This window comes from Ambystoma mexicanum, chromosome 8 (assembly GCF_040938575.1).
Source record: "Ambystoma mexicanum isolate Mex_15411 chromosome 8, UKY_AmexF1_1, whole genome shotgun sequence".
NCBI classification, from domain to species: domain Eukaryota; kingdom Metazoa; phylum Chordata; class Amphibia; order Caudata; family Ambystomatidae; genus Ambystoma; species Ambystoma mexicanum.
Genome location: NC_090929.1, coordinates 1,069,831,392 through 1,069,855,640, shown reverse-complemented (window position 1 = coordinate 1,069,855,640; position 24,249 = coordinate 1,069,831,392). Strand labels below are relative to the sequence as shown.

Here is a 24,249-nt window from a genome sequence, read left to right as displayed (position 1 = left end):
TGTAGGATGACATCATAGCTAAAGCACATCGAGGCATAAAGCCTTTGTGTAACCGAAATGTAATTGAGAGTGTGGGCTATGATTTGTTGTTGGTTTCCCTTCTTTATTGAACCGCTACTAAAGCAGTATTTTGCCACATTCTTTAAGTCTGTCCGGTTATTTAGGTCTGAGGTAATTTATTATGGTAATCCCATTCTGCGCATAAGAACGCTCAAAGGTGCGACTGCACAACTCCCCCTTGGGTACTATTCAAACAGTCTGCCACAAAAGGAATGCTTTGCCATTTGTAACTGTGCCCAGTGGTGCTGAGGCAATGTTTTGCCCCAGTCCTACCCTGGGTCTGAATCAGGGACATTCTGAGCCATCCACGTTCCCTTATAAATCATCTTGTGGTGATCATGTGGATGCTGGATTTTGCAGAGATCCAGCATTCCGCACAGATCCCTTTCCCTCTTTGCACTGCATCCTCAGCTCCTGTGAGGACTGTCCTTGTATCTGCTCCATTTCCCTTCATTGTGATTACATGTCCCTGGATAATAGTCCTGCAGAAGTAACTATTTCATGAAAAAGTAGACCTTTCCTTTCCCAGATTTTCTGGCATATGGACATACTTCAGGGTTAGCGACCACCTCCTGGCTCCCACCACAGTACAGAGTCCGTACAGGATGCCGTTTGGCATAAAGCCGCTATTTTGGAGGCTGGGTAGGTTTTTTGTATTATGTAGCTCAATTGGCAAGATGCAGCTGAGTGTTAGAAATAATCTGTGGGTTCCTTTCTTATGCAGTACTTGATAGGAGAAATCACTATAGGGTCAGTTTCCCCTTATTATTACGTGGCACCTCGTGCCAAATTCCATGAGCTTCTAAGCACTGTAAAAATAGGTGTTATTACCCAATTTAATAGTACTCAATGCATTGGCTTTAGAAGGATAAAAGACTGAGATTGCACCAGTGAAATTCAGACCTGTGCCCTGCGGGCTGAACACCCAGGTCCTGGGTGAGCGCTTAACTTAAAGGACCAGTTTACCAGATAGGTATCTTTAAAAATATTGTGCAGGTTACTGAGAAAATCGTTATACTCTGGGTCATTTTATGATGTTGCTTCTCGCACTAAGCTTGTGAAGCTAGATGTGATGGGGGTGGTGATGCCAGGGTAGGTTGTAGTCACCTCTTTGTTTACATGTCTTACATGTCACCCTCCTTGTTCTTGCTGTTCTTCGTGGATTATGATGTCCCAGAAAGGGGTTTTCATTTGGGGTGTGGATAAGAGCTCAAAACAAATCTGCGCTTCTTAATGTTTTGAAGTCAAAGCTTTATGCTCTCAAGAAAATGTTTTGGCCTTCCAGGAGCAAAATCCCATGGTTTTCCAATGTGGTTCACACATATCCCCTCGGAGGTCCATTCGGCCTTGCCTTGAAGCCTTGACATGGCATTTTTTAGTTTTGGCAACTAGGTGGCACTTAAGCACCACATATAAAGCAAGGCTATTGCATCGGACCACAGCTAGGCAGTAAACGGCATGTGGCAGGACACACAATGCCTGGGTGTTGTTTGGATGTTTTCCCACCCATTGACTACCCATGGTCATGCTAATCCCTATGGCCATTCCCACCCATACTCTTTGAGCTAGCTTTAGCAAGCAGTAACATCAAACTTTGACCTGTCACTGTTGTTTTTAAGCAATGTACTGAGAGTTGATGGCAGCTGCATATGCTTCTGGCGTAATAGAAATGTGCCTTAAGCCACTTGATTTACATCTGTCCCTTGTACTGATGCCTTCTTAAAATAAACATTGGCACTGTGTATAGGTATTTGATGGGTATTTTCCAGGCACTGATATTATATGCCCAGGTAACCATGCCATTTCCCAGCTGTTGCCATTTTATGGCCTCTTAGTATCATCATTGTAGTGCCTGGCTAATTCCTATCCCGTGCCTACACAAAAGACAATCCCTTTGCCTTTGCCAATGATTGTTAAGTTTTTGCCTGCAGTGCCCTTTCTCGGGGGCTGTCAGCAGCATGCTGACTTGTGCTTCTCTGCGCCTTTTTAAATTTCAAAGGCACATGGTTGAATAATACATGTTCCCCTTTTAACATTTCAGTTGCAGCTCAAAACAGCTTGCTCTACTCGGCTTCCGACTCCATGTCCCACTGCTCCGCCATAACGCCCAGACCAGTCTCTTTCTGGGTAGACATTTCACCAGCTGAGCTCAAAGTGAAAGCCGTGGCATCATCGGCCCACCGCTTCCATCTCCTAGTATTCAGATATGTGTCGCCATTTAAAGAGCCTCGTAGAGCAATGCACAGTATCACTGCGCACATGTAGACTGCCCACACGAGATGCCCTGCAGTGGTCTATAAAAGTCTCAGAAATAGAAGGGATGAGAAAAAGAACTCCATGTTGCTTGAATCTCCTTCCTGTTGCTGAGGGTATTCAGAGACATTCAGAACAGCTGCCTGCAGGTACAATGTTTGATGTGGAATTTGGAATGGGAATGTAAGGGGATTCTTTCTCAGTTAGAAAGAGCTTGCTGAGGTTAAAGATATGATCAAGCTTTAATAATAAACGAGTCGGTATACACTCACCTGGCGTGCGCAGCATCCTTTCACTGCCCTTGTCCACTATTGCATTTTCTGTTTCAAACGTAAAATGGCGCCCACGTCTGTGGCAATGAAACAATCAAGCACACGTGATATGGGGTTATTCCCATGGCCATAGTTATCACCCAAAGAGAATAGGTTTTACAAAAACAGGATGCCATTTTAGCTCGCCGTGTACCCCCCTCCCCCATAACAAATACCCTAATAATAATATGTTATCTTTCATTTGTATAGCGCCTTCTGCCACAGGTTATGGCGTCGAAGCACTTTGCCTGTCAGCGAGGGAAAGGGGGAGTACGATAGAGCATGCAGTAGTGGTAGTGAGGAGCAAAGTTGAGATGAGGGCTGATGATAGATAAGATGCTCGGGAAGGCATGGGTGGAGGAGCTGTGTGAAGTGAATTTATCGTGGGACGTAATTGTATTCTATGGAGCGCAGTGCCGAAAGGAGAGATACCTGGAGAAAGGTGTTTGTTGTGCCAGGGGGTTATGTCTGGAATGTACTCACTGCATGGTGAGCTGGGGCATGTTGAAGCCATGCCAAGAAAAGACAGGTGGAAAAGCCCTTCTTCTTACTTCCCCAGGCCCCCAAATTTTTTTAGGAGTTGTGTACGCCAGAAATTTGAATTTGCCAAGTTTACAAACACTCCCTGAAAAGTAAGCAAAACAACCTTGAATTGATTTTTTGGTTTCCTCATTTATGTCATGGTTACCACAGGTTTTTTTTAAAAAAACATAACAAGAAACCTTACAACTAGATGCAAAATGAGGCAAAGCAAGTTGATCTACACTAAGACAACATAACGAAGCTCACTGGGGCGTTGCTTTTCATATATTTGCATCATACATTTTTACAATTTAGGCATGTGGAAACATCCTATTATATCCAGAATCACAGAATGCTTGGGAAATGTGCCCAAGCTGGGATTAGAAACTAGAGTTTTGGGCCCAATGGCTAGACTCTTACCCACGGGACTCCATTTCCTTTTACCAGGGCTATCCATCCCATTGATGGAGTCAAACATTGTTGCAGCCACAGCGGATACCTACTTTCTCTGGGAGCAAAAGTATGGCATCATGTTCTGTAAAGCTATTGGATGGGCACACCTGACATTGAACAGAGTGATCCTATGAGGAAGAACATAAACATTGGCATCCAAGATGTCCTCCAGGCTCTTGACTATGACGCTGCTCTCCTTTCTCTGTGTCTCGCTCACAGTGGCCTCCTTTCTCCTCACTTTCTCTCTCCGCTCTGGACTCGTGCTCTCCTCTCACCTACTGTATTTAGCTCTCTCCTTAGCTCTCTCTCTGTCTCTCTCTATCTCTGTCTCTCTCTCTCTCTCTCTCTCTCTCTCTCAGTTACCGTCTTTACCTTCCTTTTCCTCCTTTGTTTTCAATTCGCCCCCTTTATCTTTCAGTGGTGACCTTCTTCATCTTCTCCTCTCTCCAGGTATTTCTGTGTCACCTCCTGACTCTCCAATTTCTCTCTCTCTCTCTCTCTCTCTCTCTCTCTCTCTCTCTCTCTCTCTCTCTCTCTCTCTCTCTCTCTCTCTCTCTCTCTCTCTCTCCCTCTCGTTTCCTTGTACCTCTTCACTTATTTCTAATTCTCGCTCTTGATATTTGAGTGGTTACCTCTTTAGTCCTCTTCTCTCTCCAGGTCTTTCTGTGTCACCTCCTGACTCTCCAATTTCTCTCTCTCTCTCTCTCTCTCTCTCTCTCTCTCTCTCTCTCTCTCTCTCTCTCTCTCTCTCGTTTCCTTGTACCTCTTCACTTATTTCTAATTCTCGCTCTTGATATTTGAGTGGTTACCTCTTTAGTCCTCTTCTCTCTCCAGGTCCTTCTGTGCCACTTCCAGTCCCTCCAGTCTCTCTTTCCCCTCTTGTTCAACCTTTTTCTCTGCATATGTCTTGCTTTTGTCACCACATATCCTGTGCTTCATTTCGATTGTGTCTGCCTGTAGGTGTACTGTGGATCTCCCATTGATGCACGATTATTTTAACAGCCTTTTTTGCACAATAAACTCTTCAGTAAAACTGAAATTATCTTTGTTTTTACTTTTTACAGTACCGAAAATACAAAGATTTGATCACCCTACGGAATCGCATGCAAGAAATTGTAAACCACGTAGACAAGGTAACGTGAGTGAGTGTGTTTGCGCGACAGCATCACTTACACAGTAGCATCGTGTACATCAGCCGAATCTCATTGTTTCCTCACAATCCTTCTGGGTTGTCTTTCTTTCCATATATTTTCCATCACGGTAGCTCACTCCAGGATAGTCTATAACTTCAGGGTGGTCCAACCCAAGGCTGGCCTTAGCAGTGGCAGCTCCATGGGTGGCAAATCAAAAATGTGGTACCCCACTATTCTCCGCACACGCGCCCCTGGTCACATTTTTCAATAGGTGCTGAGGCAAAAGCATCAGCTCCCTATTGTTATCAAATGTACTCCACTCCCGTGAGCGGAGCGCATTTAATTTGAATAGCAGGGTCCTTCTCCCACTACGCCAGCTCAGGGGAGCCCTTGAAAGACCCAAAGCCGGCCCCGGTCCCACCTATTCTATGTAAACGTGAGAGGAGTTTCAATCATTTCTTCACACCTGTGTTGTCGCTCCCCTTTCTTGTCCACTTTCGTGCAGCCTCTTTCATTATCCATAATTATCAAGAATGTCCCTCTTGTTCCTAATGCAGCGAAGACCACCACTGTCACTCCCCATGAACTTCAGTTCAAGTCACTCATTCCTCATATATGTTGGTTTGGCTCCCCCATCCAGTTTTTGCGAGCCTCACTCATTCCTCGTAGTTTCTTCATTCCTGATACACTTGCGTGGAGCCGCCCCCACAAATGATACACTTCAAAGCAACCTCACCCTTTCAAAAACTTGAATAGAGTTTAATTAATTCCCGCCCTTCTGTGCGTCATGCTCATTCATGGTACACTTCATCAGAGTCTCACCCCTTCTGACACTTCAGTAGAGTTTCACTCGTTCCCATCCTTCTATGGAGTCTCATTCATCGTACACTTCAGTGGAGTTTCACTCGTTCCCATCTTTCTATGGAGTCTCATTCATCGCACACTTCAGTGGAGTTTCACTCGTTCCCATCCTTCTATGGAGTCTCATTCATCGCACACTTCAGTGGAGTTTCACTCGTTCCCATCCTTCTATGGAGTCTCATTCATCGCACACTTCAGTGGAGTTTCACTCGTTCCCATCCTTCTATGGAGTCTCATTCATCGCACACTTCAGTGGAGCTTCACTCGTTCCCATCCTTCTATGGAGTCTCATTCACCGCACACCTCAGTGGAGTTTCACTCGTTCCCATCCTTCTATGGAGTCTCATTCACCGCACACCTCAGTGGAGTTTCACTCGTTCCCATCCTTCTATGGAGTCTCATTCATCGCACACCTCAGTGGAGTTTCACTCGTTCCCATCCTTCTATGGAGTCTCATTCACCGCACACCTCAGTGGAGTTTCACTCGTTCCCATCCTTCTATGGAGTCTCATTCACCGCACACCTCAGTGGAGTTTCACTCGTTCCCATCCTTCTATGGAGTCTCATTCATCGCACACCTCAGTGGAGTTTCACTCGTTCCCATCTTTCTATGGAGTCTCATTCATCGCACACTTCAGTGGAGTTTCACTCGTTCCCATCCTTCTATGGAGTCTCATTCATCGCACACTTCAGTGGAGTTTCACTCGTTCCCATCCTTCTATGGAGTCTCATTCATCGCACACTTCAGTGGAGTTTCACTCGTTCCCATCCTTCTATGGAGTCTCATTCATCGCACACTTCAGTAGAGCTTCACTCGTTCCCATCCTTCTATGGAGTCTCATTCATCTCACACTTCAGTGGAGTTTCACTCGTTCCCATCCTTCTATGGAGTCTCATTCATCGCACACTTCAGTGGAGTTTCACTCGTTCCCATTCTTCTATGGAGTCTCACCCCTTCTGACACTTCAGTGGAGTTTCACTCGTTCCCATCCTTCTATGGAGTCTCACCCCTTCTGACACTTCAGTGGAGTTTCACTCGTTCCCATCCTTCTATGGAGTCTCATTCATCGCACACCTCAGTGGAGTTTCCTTATTCCTCATACACTTTTGTATCCCCTATTATTCAACATACACGTCATAAGAAGCTCACCACTTTATACACATTTGTAGGCAGTCCCTGGCAATTGACCTTTGGTACCAGCAATCATATCTTCAACATGGGCATTCTTCTGCTATTGGTACCATCTCTGCGAATGTCCAGGAACTAAAGTAGATCAATAATTAAGCAATAAGCCCCAAGTTGGGGGGGGGGATTACCGCTTCAAGTAATGACTCAGGGCCCATAGTTACTGGCTCGATCGAGCGAAGCGAGGGCCTTAATGCAGGCCTGGGGCATTACCTGAAGCGGTGATGCATCCCCAGCGAGGGGCTTATTGTTATTAGTACATCAGCCCGTTGGACCGGGTTAACTAATAGAATTCTCGGAAGTTGTGAAATGTTTTCCAACGCCCGGAAAACAATAAATGGTGGCCATGGAATTGGAAAAGGGTAGTGCCTTCTCCCTTTACATGGCGGCGTGTTGCAGATCGGGAGCGGACATGCCTGGAACACTGCTGTTCCAGGTGTGTCTGCTCCTGATCAGGACCACAATGGAGAAGGTAAGTGGGGCGGGAGGGGGAGGGAGAGTAATCTGTGGAAAAAGGGGGGGTCGATGAGAGATCGGGGCACTTATCTTGTTCCCCGGCAGGGGAGATGGCAGCCTGCAGCCATTAGGAGGCTCAGGGTGGTGAGATTACTGTCTGGTAATGCCCCCGTTCCAAGCTTTCTCATTGGCTGGGAGGCCGGCACCCCTCCCCCCCTCGCCAGGTACTAATTAACAATAAAACAATTTGTAGTAACATATGTATAAGTTGGACCAATTTAGCACTGCACAACAAGGGGCTACACTGTCTGGATTCAATAATATTGTTACAATTAGAAGGATTGCAACTGCTGGCTCCAACAATCCCTTATTATAAGAGATTGTTGGGAGTCAGCAGTTTATATAAAGACCTGCCTCTCTCGTTGCCTACCACTCATCTTCAACCTCATATTCAACTATATCGAGGTCAGGAGGTTCACTCACTTTCTGACCCTTCCATATACTCCTCCGAGATAGCACTCATTCACATCGCCAATTCTCTCACGACTGCCCACCCCTCTCACCTCTCCTCCATTCCTATTCTTCAAGACTTTTCAGCTGCCTTTGATGCTGCGGATCATCTCCCTCCGTCCCTCCTTGGCTTCAAGGAGACCATACTCAGCTATGTCTCTGACCAACCCTTCTCCATCTCATGGACTTCAGCACCTCCTCTTCAACACCCTTTCCCAAGGGTGTCTCTCAAGGATCAGTCCTTGGCCTCGCATTCCCCTCCCTTGGCTTTCACTATCACCCTTTTGCTGATGATACTCTGATATTTTTCTTCTTCCCCTACTTCACCCCTGAAATCTCTGTGCATAACTAGCTGCTTAACGTACATCCGCTGCTAGATGGCTATGTGATGTCTCAAGTTAAACTCAAAGACGGAAGTCATCTTTCTTCCTGCCTATAATGCCAACCGCACTCTCCCTTCTTCCATCTCTTTCCCCCTGACCTCCTCACCCCTGCACCCAGAGCTCGCAAACTTTGAGAATGACCTGAAACTCTACCAGTTCATCATGGCCATGGCCACTGCAGCCAGACTCAACCTCCTAAGCATCAGAAAAATCCACCCAGCCCAATGCACCGCTCAAGTAAAACCTTTATCTCGGCTCAGCAAACTGGGCTACTGTGCAAACATACTTCTTGTTCTACCCCTCCAGCCTTTTGTGTCCCTCAACAGAGTCCTCCACTTTGCAACACACACCCTTTTCAAACTACCGAGATCCTCCCTAACTTCTAGCTAGCATCACCCTGCTGGCTCTCCTTAAATTTCTGCTACTCATCTATAAATCCATACATGATCTTGCGCTCCACTTTCTCGCTGAACACATTTCACTGTATTCTCCCACTCGAACTTTCCGCTCCTCCACTCATCCCAGCCTGTCAGTACCCTGCACCCTCATGCTGCCTCCCACTTTAGTTCCTTTTCCCTACTTCCCCACCCCACTGGAATGATCTCCCCGGCCATCAAAGACATCTCTTCAGAGGAACTCTTCAGAACAAGGCTCAAATACCACCTTCTAGCAATGGAAGGAGACCCCTAAACCCCCCTTCCCCCTGTCCACACAACCCACCTCTCCAGCCCAACCGACCTCCTGCATTCTGCCTTCAGGACTAGTATAAGTAATTTGTAAATATGCAAATACTGGGCTCACGCTCTCACGCGTAGACATGGTTGGGCCGGAGCAGGCAAGGCCCACCCAAAATCTGTAAATTCTTATTCCGCAGCGCTGTGTGGGCATATACGGATGTTAATGTCACTGCTGTCGGTCCAACTACATTAGTGTAAGGTCCCACTTTTAAGAAGATACTGGCTACTCCTTTGACGCTCTCAATTTTCAAAGTGTTGTAATGTGCCTGGTTTACGTTCCTATTCTTAACTCTTAGCCACCCGGTATTTGCCATTCAATCCCATAATGCTCTTAGGCAAGGGCGCCTTACCATTATACTGCCTCTACTCTGTTATTTCCTACTTTGTAAGTCATTTCTGTTCAAAATGGCACCCTGTTCCTAAATAAATAGAAATATTAAGGGTACAATTGGAAGGCTGTGGGGAGGGGGGATTCACGGGGTTACAAAGTAGGCAATGAAAGGTGGACCCAGACTAGGTCGGGGAGGCTCTGCAGCTGTTCCTTGGCATATTTTCATGAGTTTCCAATGACCTCACCTCTTAACCGCACTGTTGAGTCCCTGGGTCTGCATTAGTGATGACCTCACTTGCCTTCTTCTGCTCTGAGACAAGATGCAATAGTATACATCAGTGCGAAAATGCTTTTTGCAATTTTAATACCAATATCATGTTTCTGTCTAGCTCGTCCGACAGATTCTTTTGAATTATAAGCACTGAAATAATAAGTGATATTATCATTAAACCCATGTTTTTAACAAATCACGTTGAATGTGGTACAATGCAAACCAACAAGAAGTCCTTTTTTGTCCATTTTCCACCACCGTAAACAGGAAGTGGATTTATAATTGCTTGACAATCACTGCTTACCTTATTCAAACATGGCGCAAGGGATTTTAGTAGAACATCCTATTTTTCAATGCTATTTTAACACCAATAAAGGTCAAGTCATTCAAGACTCTGCAAACATCAGATTTCGTTGCTTTCACCTCTAAGAATCAATGGTGCAACGCAAATGAGGATCCTCTCTCTCGGTTTAATCCCACTCGATACATTAAAATGCAAAATCAGTGTGTGAGTACCATTCTGTAAACCAGAGGCGTTGCTGGGGGTAGGGGGGGGTAAGGGGGCTATAGTCCCGGGTCTTTGGGTTGTAGCCCCGGATAGAATCTCAGGATCTACAACCAAAAGGCTGGCTAGCCCTGAGTCCCGACAGTCCCGACATTAGCATAGCCCCGGATCTTTTCCAGACCTAGCGACACCCCTGCTGTAAACACATTGAAAAATGTATGCTCGATGGATAGCCGAAGCGCCATGCGATTGCCCTGGAAACAGCGTGATGCCGGTGTGACATGGGTTTGATCGCCTGGTCCAGCCCGCACAACTACTCATCTTCCCAGCATCGACAATCTGAACATGTGGGTAGTAATGGTAACACTGATTATTATAGCGCTTAGAAACTGGAAGAGTCTGGCATGAAACCCTATACCAGTAAAAGTGATTCTCCCCAGCTCATAGTCGGGATTTCTACTGAGGTATGTTAAGAACAGTCAGCACATGGGTCTTGGCAAATTTTATTTAGATAATATTTAAAGCACATCCCAATCCCTATGGGCTAACACGGTGAGGTACAAAAGCCAAAAGTCCACTTAACAAATACAAAAATAATGACGGCAACTGATTTCCCCATAAAAATAAAATGAAAAAGGGGAGGGTTGGACAATAAAAACAGGCGGTGGCCCAACGCAGGATGATTCAGCGTCCTCATAAAATCTCTGCACGCACACATCGGAGAGAACAATAAAATGGCCACAGAGCGTTGCCACGTGCGTTGCCACGTGCACTCCGGTAAAGCTCGACGCTCCCAAGGCAATTTCTGTTAAGAGACAAAGCTGAGGTCGGAGTGGAGAAAAGACGCATTAAGCAGCACCATAGCTATAGGGGGAGAAAAGACGAGAAGAGTGCATTCTCGCAGGGAATTACAATACTGCACACAGCGCATGCCCAATGGCTCCTCCAGAACAGCACCACTACTCAGCCGAGACGGATACCAGAACCAGGGCGGATATGAGCCTTGCCTCAAAAAGTGGGAGTCAACCTGCATGGGCGCTCAACATGTGGCGCTCCACACGTTTTCGACTTCAACTCCTAGTCTTAGCCAACATATTCAGGGGTAAAGGACCATGGGAGTTGTAGTCCGAAACGTCTGGAGGGTCACACATTGAGCATACAGGTAAGAAAGCCCAGTGAGTTCAGTGCTCAATGATGAGGTGACTATTACATCTCGTGTCCCCTATTTGGATTCTGTCAGGATTCATTGAAACACATTGTGAATAGGCGCTATATAGGCTATCATATCATATCATTTCATATCATATCACGTTTTCTTTCCAAAAACTATTAAATAAGTATTGTCGGCGTGGATGCTACCAACCCCTGTTATTTACGGTGCTACAAGACAGCAAACTGTGTGGTATCAAGTGGCTTATGAAATGGAGATATTATTGGGGGGAATATTTTCTGCACCCTATTTTACCTGGGTGGAAGAACATGAATCTATGGGATAAAAGGCACGTGACACAAAGGAAGGGATGGTAGAAGGGATAGAGGGGACAAGACCAGCAATCATGCGACGTACAATGTCCTGATCCAATGATGATGACTCTTCCTTAGAAGGGCCCTTAGCCTCGCCTGGCCTGAGGATGATTGTATCTGCCGCTTACTTTTCGGCGTTGCAATCCAAGTAGAACAGCTTTATTTACTCTGCAGAGAAGTATAATTTATTGAGAGAATGGCTTAGTGTCCCTGTTTTCCCAATAATTTAGGGATTAAGAAAGTAAAACTGGCCAACTCTTTCTGCAGGTGTACTGAGGTGGGCCTTTCATCTTGTTGCAATGCAGATACCGTAAGGGTGAGGATGTTGCTTATAATGGGGACCCCGGCAGCGCTGGGGTTGGCCCAATTTGTTTTCCCTCTACCAAGAGAGCCTGCATGTCTGCCGTATCTGGGTTCATCGAACCCTTGGTCAATGAACAGCTTCTCCAGATCCTGAGTACTTGCAAGGCCAGCTTTTCCTCAGGGCATGACATCACTCTCTTTTCTTTTTCTGCAGCTCTACCAGTCCCTGAATTTCCGCGTGGCCCTGATCGGCCTGGAGATCTGGAACAGGGACGATCAGATTGTGGTCAGTTCCGACGCCGGCATTACCTTGGACAACTTTCTAGCCTGGCGTAAGAAGTATCTGATGAAAAAGAAGAAGCACGACAATGCACAGCTGGTGACGTGAGTACTGTTCCCCCGGGGGCACGCAGAGTGCAGTGACCTTGTCCTTCTCAAAAGATAGGGGGAAGCCATATTCTCTTATGCCGGAGATTACCTTTTTAAGCTATGTACAATTTTGTGTTCATTCTACTCGTTTTCAGTGGGAATTGAATCCGTTTGGTTATTTCAGAAAGTTGGGGGTCAATACGAGAGAAGTTCGATGTCAGGCAATTGGGGAGACTCCCTAAAGTTCATGCAGATTTGAGATGTCTCCAATCCACTCATAAATTGGGCTCTGCTTGCAGTGCAGGCCCCAAAAAGGGAGCACTCTTTCCACCGAGATGTGTTCCAAGGCCATCGTGGGGACCTTTGTACACAGTTTATAGTCATTGCATCGAATGCAAGACCCATGAATGCCTTACCATAGAAAAAATGCATAGTAAAAAAAGCATCAAATGCATTTTATTTCATTTTATTTAATGGGCGGGTACCCCTTAGCGCCCCTATTTTAACCTTTAAAACCCATTATAATTCAAATAAACCCTTTACCTTTAAAAAAATGCATTCAATGCTTTTTTTAATGCTTTTTTTCTATGGTAAGGCATTCGATGGTCTTGCATACGATGCAATGACTAGATACCTTTGGACACACATTTAGAACACCCTCATTTTATCACTGGCATCTCTTCAACAGTCCGTAAACGCTCGGAGACAATTCATTTCAAGCTGTTGCCATTTCTGAGAGAGTCTTTATGTTCCCATCGAAGAGGAGAAAGACTAGTGGAAAGCTCAAGCACGGCCATGGCATGTACAATGGCTCACGCCACTCCTGAGTACGTGTACACATGATCACCTGAGAAGGAAGGCAAGGAACTGCATTTCCTTATATTGGAGCTGGGTGCCGATCCCTCAGCTTGCTTACTAACCCGTAGTCTAACCCACAAGGTGACTCCTCATCCCCTGCGATGCCCCTTCATGCCACAGACCAGACCTCCTGACATAGGACACACCTCTGTTCTTGTACACACTAGCCGAGGCTTATATCTTCTTCAGTCTGCAGTAGCAATTGCTCCAGACAGCACTCCTCCAATGCTGGACCATACCTTGCCATATTTGTGGCCCTTGGGAGCTCCTTCTGCCCTTGCTTACTCCTTGCCGCCTGACCCCTGCCCTAGGTCCCTGCACGCAGCGCTTGAAAAGGACAAAATGTACTCTGGGAACCGCCATGCACCCCTTTTGGTGAGGGGAGAGTGGGCAGAGTGATGTGGGCGAGGCTGATCCCCAGATCAGGTCCAGCACACCTGATCTGCTCAAGAATCTAATCCAGTGCTGCTGGGGGGCACCTGGAAGAAAGCCTCAGTCTTGGCGGTTTCCCTAAAAGCAAAGAGCATTGTGGGAATTTAGGAAGGACCACTGAAATGTATATTTATAACACGTCTGTGGCTCAAGCAGAAACCCTTCTGAACAAGTAATACAATCTGGGCTCTATGCTCATTTGCTACAAAACTCACCCTAACAGTAACGCGTCTGTAATCCACACGACATATATACTCTTTTGGATATTCCATAAGGATGGGAGAATTTGGCTGTACCAGATGCTTCACAGAGCTTGTAAATTAATCACTCAGCCCCCCTCACTTACTAATGAAGGACATCTCCAGACTAAAAACAGGTATCGCTTGGGTTGCTGATTTGGGGACATAATGGCGCTCCGGTAAGACGCATTTTGCTACAGTGACTGAGCAGCCCTGTCTTGTTCAGGCCCAGTTTTTACCCTGCTTTCCCTGTTATAGAACAAACCACCTGCTCTTGGCCAAACCTATTTCTTTAGACCCCATAACAAGCTCTCCCCTTAAGCACTCCCTTGTTCACCCCCTTCTAAAGAAACCCTCTGCAGATCCTTCCTCCCTGGCTAACTATCGGCCGATGTCCATCATTCCTTTCCTGGGCAAACTCCTGGAAAAGCTGGCCATCTCCCAGCTTAATCTGCATACTGAATTTGTTGGCTGTCTCCACGACCACCAGTCTGGCTTCAGAGCAGCCAGAAGCATGGAAACCGCTCCCCTGAACACCCAGGAAACTTGCTCTCTTATCTTGACTCTAATCTTCCTTCTGTCCTCGTTCTCCTCAATCTATCCTCTGCTTTTCACACAGTCAACCATGCCGTCCTGCTCAACCACGTCCGTGACAACCTGGGTATCACTGGTCAAGCCCTGGCCTGGCTGACCTCCTTTCTCACTGATCGGCCCTCCCAGGTACAACTGGGGTCTTTCCTCTCTTCTCTCTCTCTCTCTCTACTTGTGGTGTTCCCCAGCAGTATAACCTTTCTCCCCGGCTGTTCAACCACTACCTGGCACCTCTTTCCCACCGCATCGCTACTTTCTGCTCTTTCAGTATTATGCAGATGACACCGAGCTCTCCTTTAGGCTCCCCTCCGCCACCTCTGCTCCTTCTCTCATACCAGATGGTCTGGCCGCAATTCAGGAATGGTGTATCGCCTATGATCTCTACCTTAATGCCAGTAAGACTGAAATCGTCCTCATTGGGATTTCTGCTTCCTCCTTTCCTCTCTCTCTCTCTCTCTGGCCACCCACCCTGTGCCCTCTCCCTGCTCCTTCCTGTGAGGCTAAGAACCTTGGTGTCATCTCCAACTCCACCCCCTCCTTCTCTCCTCATATCTCAGACGTCTCTAAGAAGTCACACTATCAGCTGCACCTCCTCAGAGGTATTCTGCCTTTTCTCACTTTCCCCCAGAAGCTCTCTGTCTCCAGAGCCCTGGTCCTCACTAGTCTGAACTATTGCAACAGCCTTTTTCTAAATCTGCCTGTCTCTACTCTTCAATCTTTACAAATTATCCAGAACAGGATTTTGAGAACTGTCCTTGGCCTCAAGCCCAGGGATCGCATCTATCCAGCTCTGAAATCTCTTCACTGGCTCCCTGTGGCTGCAAGGATCAAGTTCAAAACCCTTTGCATCATCCACAAGGCTTTACGGGGCCTGAGACCCCACCACCTCCAGCTTTCTCTTCCTAAACATCTTCCTTCTTGATCTCTCCACTCATCCACCTCCAACTCTCTGAGGGTCAGACGCTTCTCCAAGCAGAGAGTGGAGGGCAGATCTCTTTCCTCGGCTGGGGCCTCCCTCTTGAACAGCCTCCCTGCCTCTCTCAAACTTGAGTAGAACCACCTCCGGTTCCGGAAGCAACTCAAGACCTTCCTTTTCTCTTCCGCTTTCTCTCTTCCTCTTCCCTACTGATGTCCCTGACAGCTCCCCACACTTGTCACCTGGCCACCCACTGAACTCGGGCCTTGGCTCCTGCTTGTCCAGTTGCCCTTGCACTGCCTCTGGGCTCCGCCAGCACTCAAGGGTCTGTATCTGCAACCCTACACTCCCTTCTCTCTGCACTTATGAGCCACCCTCCGGCAGCACTTACTAAGCTACCAGCACTTCCCCCCCCCCCTCCAGGCACTTCTCCCCTCCCTCTTCCCCGCACTTGCACGATTTGCCTGACACAAGGCCCAGTAAGAGCGTTGTTTTGTACTCCTTTGGTTTCCCCCACCTTGTCGCGCTCAGAAATACTTGTGTACAGGAGCGTTATAAATGACTTATCATATGATAGTTTATTTATATAGCGCCCATACACAATGTGTTTCAAAGCGCTTATCAGATCATATCATAGCATATGCTCAGCCCCTTCAGCTGCATCAGGCAGTTCCGAAACTAGAACACACATCTCTCTCTAAGGCAGTTTTCTGGCTCTGGACCACACACCTTGCCCTTTACTACAGACCACACCGTAGAAAATCAAACGGGTTTGATGCACACATCTTAATAATGATAGTTGTTACATTTTATTTCCAGAAACATATTTTTACAAAGCAGAAAAATAGTTAAATTGAAACAGCCTGGGGCTATTTTTTCACACACAAATGGTTAGATTTTCAGAAGTGATTGTTTAGTAGCTGCCTCCCTAACTCTTTCTCTTTCTGAGGTATCTTATGCTTTAATGGCCACAGGATCTCACTCCCCTACAAATCCTCTTTTATATTGCCAATCGTATCTCCCTACACTTTGATTGACATACGTCACTTTCATTCTAAATTGTCTCAGGATCCTCTTCTCACACCTCCCTCTTTTCTTTTGAAACCTCATGCCTCTCTTTTTTCTTCTGAATCCTCCTGGTTTTGTGTCTGCTTCTGAAACCTCCTGCCGCTCTCTTTTCTTCTAAATCCTCATAGTTTTCTGTCTTCTTCTGAAACTTCCTGCCACTCTCTTTTCTTTTGAATCCTCCTAGTTTTCTGTCTTCTTCTGAAACCTCCTGCCGCTGTCTTTTCTTCTGAATTCCCTTGGTTTTCTGTCTTCTTCTGAAACCTCCTGCCGCTGTCTTTCCTTCTGAATCCCCCTAGTTTTCTGTCTTCTTCTGAATCCTCCTGCTGCTCTCTTTTCTTCTGAAGCCTCCTAGTTGTCTGTCTTCTTCTGAATCCTCCTGCCGCTCTCTTTTCTTCTAAATTCCCCTAGTTTTCTGTCTTCTTCTGAAACCTTCTGCCGCTCTCTTTTCTTCTTAATTCCCTTAGTATTCTGTCTTCTTCTGAATCCTCCTGGCAATCTCTTTTCTTCTGAAGCCTCCTAGTTTTCTGTCTTCTTCTGAATCCTCCTAGTTTTCTGTCTTCTTCTGGAAACCTCCTGTCGCTCTCTTTCCTTCGGAATCCTAGTTTTGTGTCTTCTTCTGAATCCTCCTGCCACTCTCCTTTCTTCTGAAGCCTCTGGTCTTTCACTTGGATCTAACCATTTCTACCAACACTATCACTAGACATTGTTGATATTCTGAACACTTGCCTGTGGCAAAAAAAGACCTCGTACCCTTGAGCGATGGCATTATAACTTCAATGCAGCAGAAACCAATGGCAGATCACAAAGATTCTTTCAACTACCAGTAGATCTTGAGCGCCCCATATCCAAATAGAATCCAATTATCTAGCAACTACAGGAGCATGTGGAAAATACAGGCCTTCTATGCAATTGACAATCAAAGTTTGGATCCGCTAGAGGAACCAAAGCAGGCATCAGAGAGGAACTACTCGACATCTGAACAGCAACCATTTGGCTCAATACAGTAGACTATCACATTCTTCTCCCCTGGCTGCATTATTGGCTCGGTTCATCCAGTGTATCAAATAATTTTTAAAGGGTCAAACGCAGGAGGTAAGCATAAGATAATCAAAATCCAGTTTCATGAAAATGTAAAAGTAGCATAGCGCTGGGCTCCTTTCTCTCCCCGTAGCTGTATAATGCCTACAGTGCATCTGCCCCGGGTGCAGTTATATGTACTGCAGCACCTTTCCTTAATTATGTATCCAGACAACACACAAATCCACATCTGAATGGGTAAGGGTTGAATATCTTACCAGTCTTTCAAGCTGCCTTTTACTTATACCTATCTTGAGATGAGCGACAGCTCCCTGCGCATTAATTATGTCAAAATGGAGGAACTCTTGGTCGGGGGAAGTCACAGTAACCCCACAATTTTCTTCTGACCAAAGTCACTTGGGGAACCACTGTCTCCACTAGAAAATGGGAAAGACCTTGGAATGCTCTACAACTCAAAGGTATCCTTTGATACTGCCTCGCCAAGTCACTGAGGTATGAAGTGTATGAAGTAGGCTTTCTATGCACGCATTCTTTGCCACTTTTCAGGGAAAGGGCCCCTTCAACTATTAAGAGCTTGGAGCTGGATCGCGAAGACCCACCTGGCCTGCAGACTATCCTTCGCATTGGACCAGAAGTCTACCATGCCTATGCCCATGCCACTATCTCATTTAGAGTAAGGCACCTCATTGCGCACATCGCCAATAAGATTATGTCAAATAATGACTCTCAATGAAGATGACATGGACAACCAGCCGCATGGTCAATGCAGCTCCAATTTAAACCTCACATTCCTATGAAAATAAGCTCTGTAGTGACAACGAGACGACACTCAACAAAATCAACGAATGAATAAAGAAGATATTGATTTCAGCCCTATTGAAGCCTGCTTGACACATAGTTTACTTTTACATGCTTGATATTTCCAAAACGTGTTTGCTGCTGTGTAAGTTATTATCTCATGAACAGCACCAGTAAGGGGCATGCGGGCTTAGATGTCTGTTCTCTTTTCATCTTTATGTGGAATGGTGTGAGAGTAAGTAACTAAACAGATTGATAGCAAATCAGGGCAATGGGAATAAGTATATAGCTGGGAAGAGGTTGTGATGGTTATTTAATGTGTTTTTTTTTGCTTTTTGTTTTCCTTTAGAGGAGTGAATTTTGATGGTTCAACTGTTGGACTAGCCACAAAGTTAGCTATGTGTACTGGAGACTCTGGGGCTGTGAACCAGGTGAGTGTTCTTGAGGCAATGCTTGTTTAGTGAGCACTGAGTCAGTCTTCCCCAATATGTCCACAGCACATGTCTTGCCAGGGGGAAGGTCTGCCTTTTACAGGGCTTCAAATAGCATGCTATGATATGCCTTTGCAAATCTCTCACCACAGGCTGGTTTTTGACTTCTACAGGACTTCATAGAAAGGGTGGCTGGCCCATGGTACTCTATACAACTCCAATCATAGGCTTGCCTTAGGCATCTACAGAATGTCAGACATTTTCTTCATCGATCCTCAAATACATTGGCCATTGGTACTCAACAGTTCTCCAATCAGAGGCTTGTCATTTTGCGATATAATTTGGACTTTGGGCCTCTATATCTCTTCTGACACATCGTGCACCTCAATGTGTATCCAGGCAGATGCTGTTCTTAGAATTCTACATACCTCCAGATACAGCATACCCTTCGTCCGCTCTTTACATCTAGATGAAGGCTGGTCTTGGATGTTTACTCCAGCCAAAGGGTAAACTATGGACCTCTACATAACTGCATATAGATAGTGGGACATAGGTTGCTACAGATCCCCAGGCAGATAGGTGACAAGGGGCCATATCGAGGAACATATATATTTCGGATCCTTGGGCTCCACAAACCTATACATAGTGGCTGGCCTTGGGCTTTTACAAAGCTCCAGTTGCAGGGCAGACATGGGGCCTATTCTGATGACCAGACAGAGACCCACCCTCTTCCTGAACCTATGGGTGTGAGGCATCTACAGATATATTCAGGCAAAGGGTGGGTCTTCAGCTTTTGCAGATCTCCAGGCAAGAGACGGGTCTTGGGTCTCTATCTATCGCAAGGGGGCTAGTCTTGAGCCTCTGCAGATAATCAGCCAGAGCGCTGTCCTTCAGCCTCCAAAAGATCCGTTGACAAATGGAGGGTCTAGGGCCTCTACAGATTTCTATGGGTTTGCCTTGGACTCTGGGTATATGTGATGGGAGGGCTTCTGGGTAGGTCCCTAGAGAAGCCTCTTGCACAGCGGGAAACCTCACAATCGCCCAGGTACAATCTGTACCTTCTTCAGAACCCAGACACGGATCTGGCCCTTGTTTAGCTCCTCTGCTTTAAAGGGGAAGGTTGTTCATGTCATCGCTGGCCTGTAGTTTATATTTCATTTCTGAAGTAGCAAACGAATTCAAACCAATTTACAACGTTTCGTCTACATACTAACAATTTTGTGGAATGATAAACACACAGATATCAGAGCAGAGGTGCATTTACCAAGCATCTAGGGTTGTTTCAAAGTGGCCAACTATAGAAAGAATTCCAAATTCTCTCCAGCCCTAAAGCCTAATCTGTCCGATGCTTTTAAAGCCTGAACCCAAAACTTTGAAAGCATTGGACCAGCATTAAAGTAATGTGCAACACAGGACTTCCTGTGCTTGACTTGTGACTGTCGGCATTTTACTTCCTGGATGTTTTTCAAATCCGAATTTTGGTGTCTTGGGCATTTCTTTCTGGTAATAGGATGTGCTCGAGGGAGGGGAGTGTCTTGAATGAGAGGGCTCATATAAAACACTATTGTCTTATTTACCATTCTGGCTGTCCTTTTAGTAGCAGGAATCTTACAGCCTGCCTTGACATACCATACACCTTTTCTGACTAGAAACTGTTGCATGTCCTCCTCCTCCCGCCCTCCTTAAAGACGTGTAATACAAAATGAAGGTGCCCCTCTCAAGCAAGATGTACTGGACACTTGATATTACTGCCACCCATTCAATCTTTCACTTGACCATTCCTGTCTCTCACTTGGCCATTCCCATCTCTCACTTGGACATTCCCATCTCTCCCTTGGAAATTACTAGCTATCACTTGGACATTCCCATCTCTCACTTGGCCATTCCCATATCTCACGTGGACATTGCCATCTCTCATGTGGACATTCCCATCTCGAACATGGACTTCTCCTCTCTCACTTGACCAAAGCCACATCTCGCTTGGACATTCCCATCTCTCACCTGGCCATACCCATATCTCACTTGGCCAATGCGATCTCTCACTTGGACGTTCCCATCTCTCACTTGGACATTCCCATCTCTCCCTTGACCATACCGATATCTCACTTGGGCATTGCCATATCTCACGTGGACATTCCCATCTCTCACTTGGCCATACCCCTATCTCACTTGAACATTGCCATCAATTACTTGGACATTCCCATCTCTCACTTGGACATTCCCATATCTCACTTGGTCATTCCTATATCTCACTTGGACACTCCATCTCTCACTTGGAAATTACTTTCTAGCACTTGGCCATTCCCATCTCTCACTTGGCCATTTCCATATCTCACTTGGACATTCCTATATCTCACTTGGACATTCCCATCTCTCACGTCACCATTCCCATATCTCACTTGGTCATTCCCATTTCTCCCTTAGGCCCTCCCATTCCTCACTTGGCCATACCCACATCTCGCTTCGACATCACCATCTTTTGCTTGGAAATTGCTATAGCAATAATCAGGTCTACCACCAGGGCAGAATGACACATTTGGGAAAAATCCAATGTATCATTTATATTTCTCACTCACTCCAAGTTAGCTTGAAGCCTAATAGAAGATAAAGTGAAGGAATAACTTGTTGCTTAAGCACTTTACGAGTTCAACAGAATGAGAAATTGAATAAATAGCAATCATGGGCAAAATGCCCTTTTCAGATGTTCTTGTTAAAGCTCCTTTGTTGGCCGAAATGTATGATATTGTCTCAGACACTTTTATGTAACCCTGCAACAATTGCACTAGGGCTTGCATTTATGGGGCATGATCTTGTGTAGTTGAATATCTATAGGTACTGAATTGAGAATATAATTTGGATTGTTCTTCGTTACATCAGAAAATAACTTGCTCTCAACTTTGCTATGGGTGGTTCTAGTTCAACTAGCATAGTTCACATTTTAAAGTCATATGGTTTTAAAAGAGCTCATCCCTTCTACTCAGTATATCCCTTTCTGGAAGAGTATGAAGAAACATGCATGCATGGAATTGACGGTATCCTTATCCCTATCCACAGGATCACAGCGAGAGCCCCTTTGGGGCAGCCTCCACCATGGCGCACGAAATGGGGCACAATCTGGGCATGTCCCATGATGAAGAGGTGGCCGGCTGCGGCTGTGAAATATCCAAGGAGAATGGAGGCTGCGTAATGGCAAAGAGTGTTGGGTAAGAAGGCACCACAACAGTGTTTCTACCAGACTATCTGTTGGGCCCAGGGCCAACCTCATGGTGAACCATAGTGGCATATTTTAAACAAGCATTGGCAATGCCAATAGTTTGGGCTTTTGTGTAGGCATGTGGAAGGCACTTGCCGGGCACAGCCATAGTGGTGTTAACTGGCCATTGATGGTAGCAGGTACAGAATGGTGCAAGCACGTGGGCATCAAATAGCAGTGCCTGGCAAATACGTAATACTTATAAACAAGCCAAAACTGATGGCTTTGCCAATGCTTATTTTTAACACGACTTCAGAGTGCGGCTGAAGACAGACCTGGTTAAGACATTTCTATTACACCAGTAGCGGGTTTACAACTCCAATTAAGTAATTCACTCTCAAAACACTGCTTTGAAAAAACACTGTCCGGCACTTCGAATGCAAAGTTGGATGGTAAGGCTTGCCTAAAGCCTTCTCAAAGAGTTCTCATGCGGAGGTGTTTTGGGCGGGGAGAGGGCCGGTACTGGGTGGGAATGGCCATAAGGATTAGCATGGCCATGGGCAAGCAATGGGTGGGTAAATAGCCAAACAGCACCTACAAGCTTTATGTCCCTCCTCATGTGCCATTTCCCCCATATATGTACTCTAATGCAAAGGTTTCTGCTCATAGGTGTCGCAAGCAACCCCTTCTAGCCCAAACTAAAAATGGATGCAAGATAGGGCCTGAAGGGAACGTTTTCTCTGGGTGTGATTGAGTCCCTGGGGGAACTCTGGGAGAGAATGACCGCAGGGCTGAAATCATTTGTTTGAGAGTGAATGAGTGATAATGAGTGTGCTGATTCCGCCGGAAGTGTGTTCTCAGCTGGACCTCATTTATCAGTGAATGAATTTCTGCTCAGGATTCCTCGCCTGGTGTGTGCTGACCTCGTTTAATGATAAGGGTGGGCTGTCAGTGCCCTCCTTCCCCAGGCAGGGCGGACGTGAGCACTTCCAGATGGTTCCGTGCTCGGGGAGTGCCCGAGGGCTGACATTGGCCTTGTGTTTCATTAATCTTAGTGCGCGCTCGCAGTTCGTGCCCCATAGTGTGAGTACATCCTGGGATTGAGTGAAGCATTCTTAGGAAGGATAAGAAGGGTTAGCACGGGCTTCCTTCAGCTGAAGCTGGTGTTGGGATATTTTCCAGACGAATGGAGGACAGCTCAGCGGCAACGTGCCCGCCCTGGAAGCAAGACGACACGGAGCACCACAGGTTCGATCCCCTGTCCGCGCTTAGATACCTGTGGGTGTTAAGCGCTTTATAAATAACCATATTTGACAAGAGCATGAAAATGGCAATATTTACCATTATTTCAGTCAGACAAAGAATGTGAAATGTATATAAAATGCTACAAAAAGACACCCAGAGTGTTCTGGGCTACTGTCTTGTGATGGAAATCCACATAGTCGATGCCATGAGCTCAGTTTTAATGCTATGAGTGAACCCATGCAAAGCTCTCACTAGTCCTCCATTCTACCTCCTGGCGCCAAAGCATAGAGTAATTCCAAGGCCTAGCAGGGTCGTGGCCTTATGAAATCAGTACCTGGAGGTGGGAGCAGAGAAATGTTGATTTATGTTCCTAATATGTCGTTTTCATGTTCACAACCCTTCCCAGACAAAAGTACCCGAAGTTCTTCAGCAGCTGCAGTAAGAAAGACCTTCTGAACTTCCTGAGCAGCGCTCAAACCAGCTGCCTGTGGAACGAGCCTGACGCGGAAGACCTGTACGGAGGCCCGGTCTGCGGGAACCAGTTCCTGGAGAGAGGCGAGGAGTGCGACTGCGGAAGCCTTGAGGTGAGTTGCTTCTGTACCTAATGGGTGAGCATCTTGTATCACGGGCATATGTGATTGATCTAGGTGGTGTGATGAGGTGAGTACAATTATCTGTTTGTGCAAGGTCTCGGTTGTGGAGGTCATTGCTGGAGCATAAAGAAGACCCTAAAGACTTTACGGCCACTAGGGATTTCGGGAGATTTCTCCAAGGGCCGGCCCACTCAAAGTGAGTTGGTCAATGGGAAAATCTCTCATACCTGTGGCCGGAATCTCCTGCAGAGAAGGAGTTAAGAGTTTAAGACTCTTAAGGAATGAGTTATGGTGCTCATGCGTGAATCTTATGAACAAGCCCCCAGTCCTGCAGTCTGCCATGGCGCAACAAGCTAACGTGCAGCTGTGCAGTGGTACCACTGGGCAGGCATAGTGAGACTGGCGGTGACTATTTCCAGTGCACTGCAATGGGGCAAGGGGGTGGGACTAGGGATAGCAACACCTTATACTAAGGGATAGGGTGTTCTTCTGCCTAGGGAAGTTTGCAGCAAACACATTTGACGAGTATATTTAAATCAGTTTCTAAAAGCATTCGAGTATGCTCCTTGAAGGTGTTCATGTGTGCTATAACCATTGTTGTACCTAACACTTTAGGATATTTTGTCTCACACAACCAGATTCCCTGACTGTTGTTATGTGGAACAGATGTCAAGGCAGA

The 24,249-nt window shown here is 46.2% G+C and overlaps 1 protein-coding gene across 3 annotated transcripts in view; it reads left to right on the top strand.

Moving 5' to 3' along the window:
• The window catches only part of ADAM8 (ADAM metallopeptidase domain 8), a 212,902-nt gene that overhangs the window by 135,229 nt on the left and 53,424 nt on the right, over nucleotides 1–24,249 (top strand). For all 3 annotated transcript variants that reach the window (XM_069611055.1, XM_069611054.1, XM_069611053.1), the window contains exons 8-12: nucleotides 4,664–4,732; nucleotides 12,014–12,183; nucleotides 18,458–18,539; nucleotides 21,594–21,742; nucleotides 23,384–23,561. In XM_069611055.1, coding sequence (XP_069467156.1) covers nucleotides 4,664–4,732; nucleotides 12,014–12,183; nucleotides 18,458–18,539; nucleotides 21,594–21,742; nucleotides 23,384–23,561 — 648 coding nt within the window. The remainder of the gene's footprint in view (nucleotides 1–4,663; nucleotides 4,733–12,013; nucleotides 12,184–18,457; nucleotides 18,540–21,593; nucleotides 21,743–23,383; nucleotides 23,562–24,249) is intronic.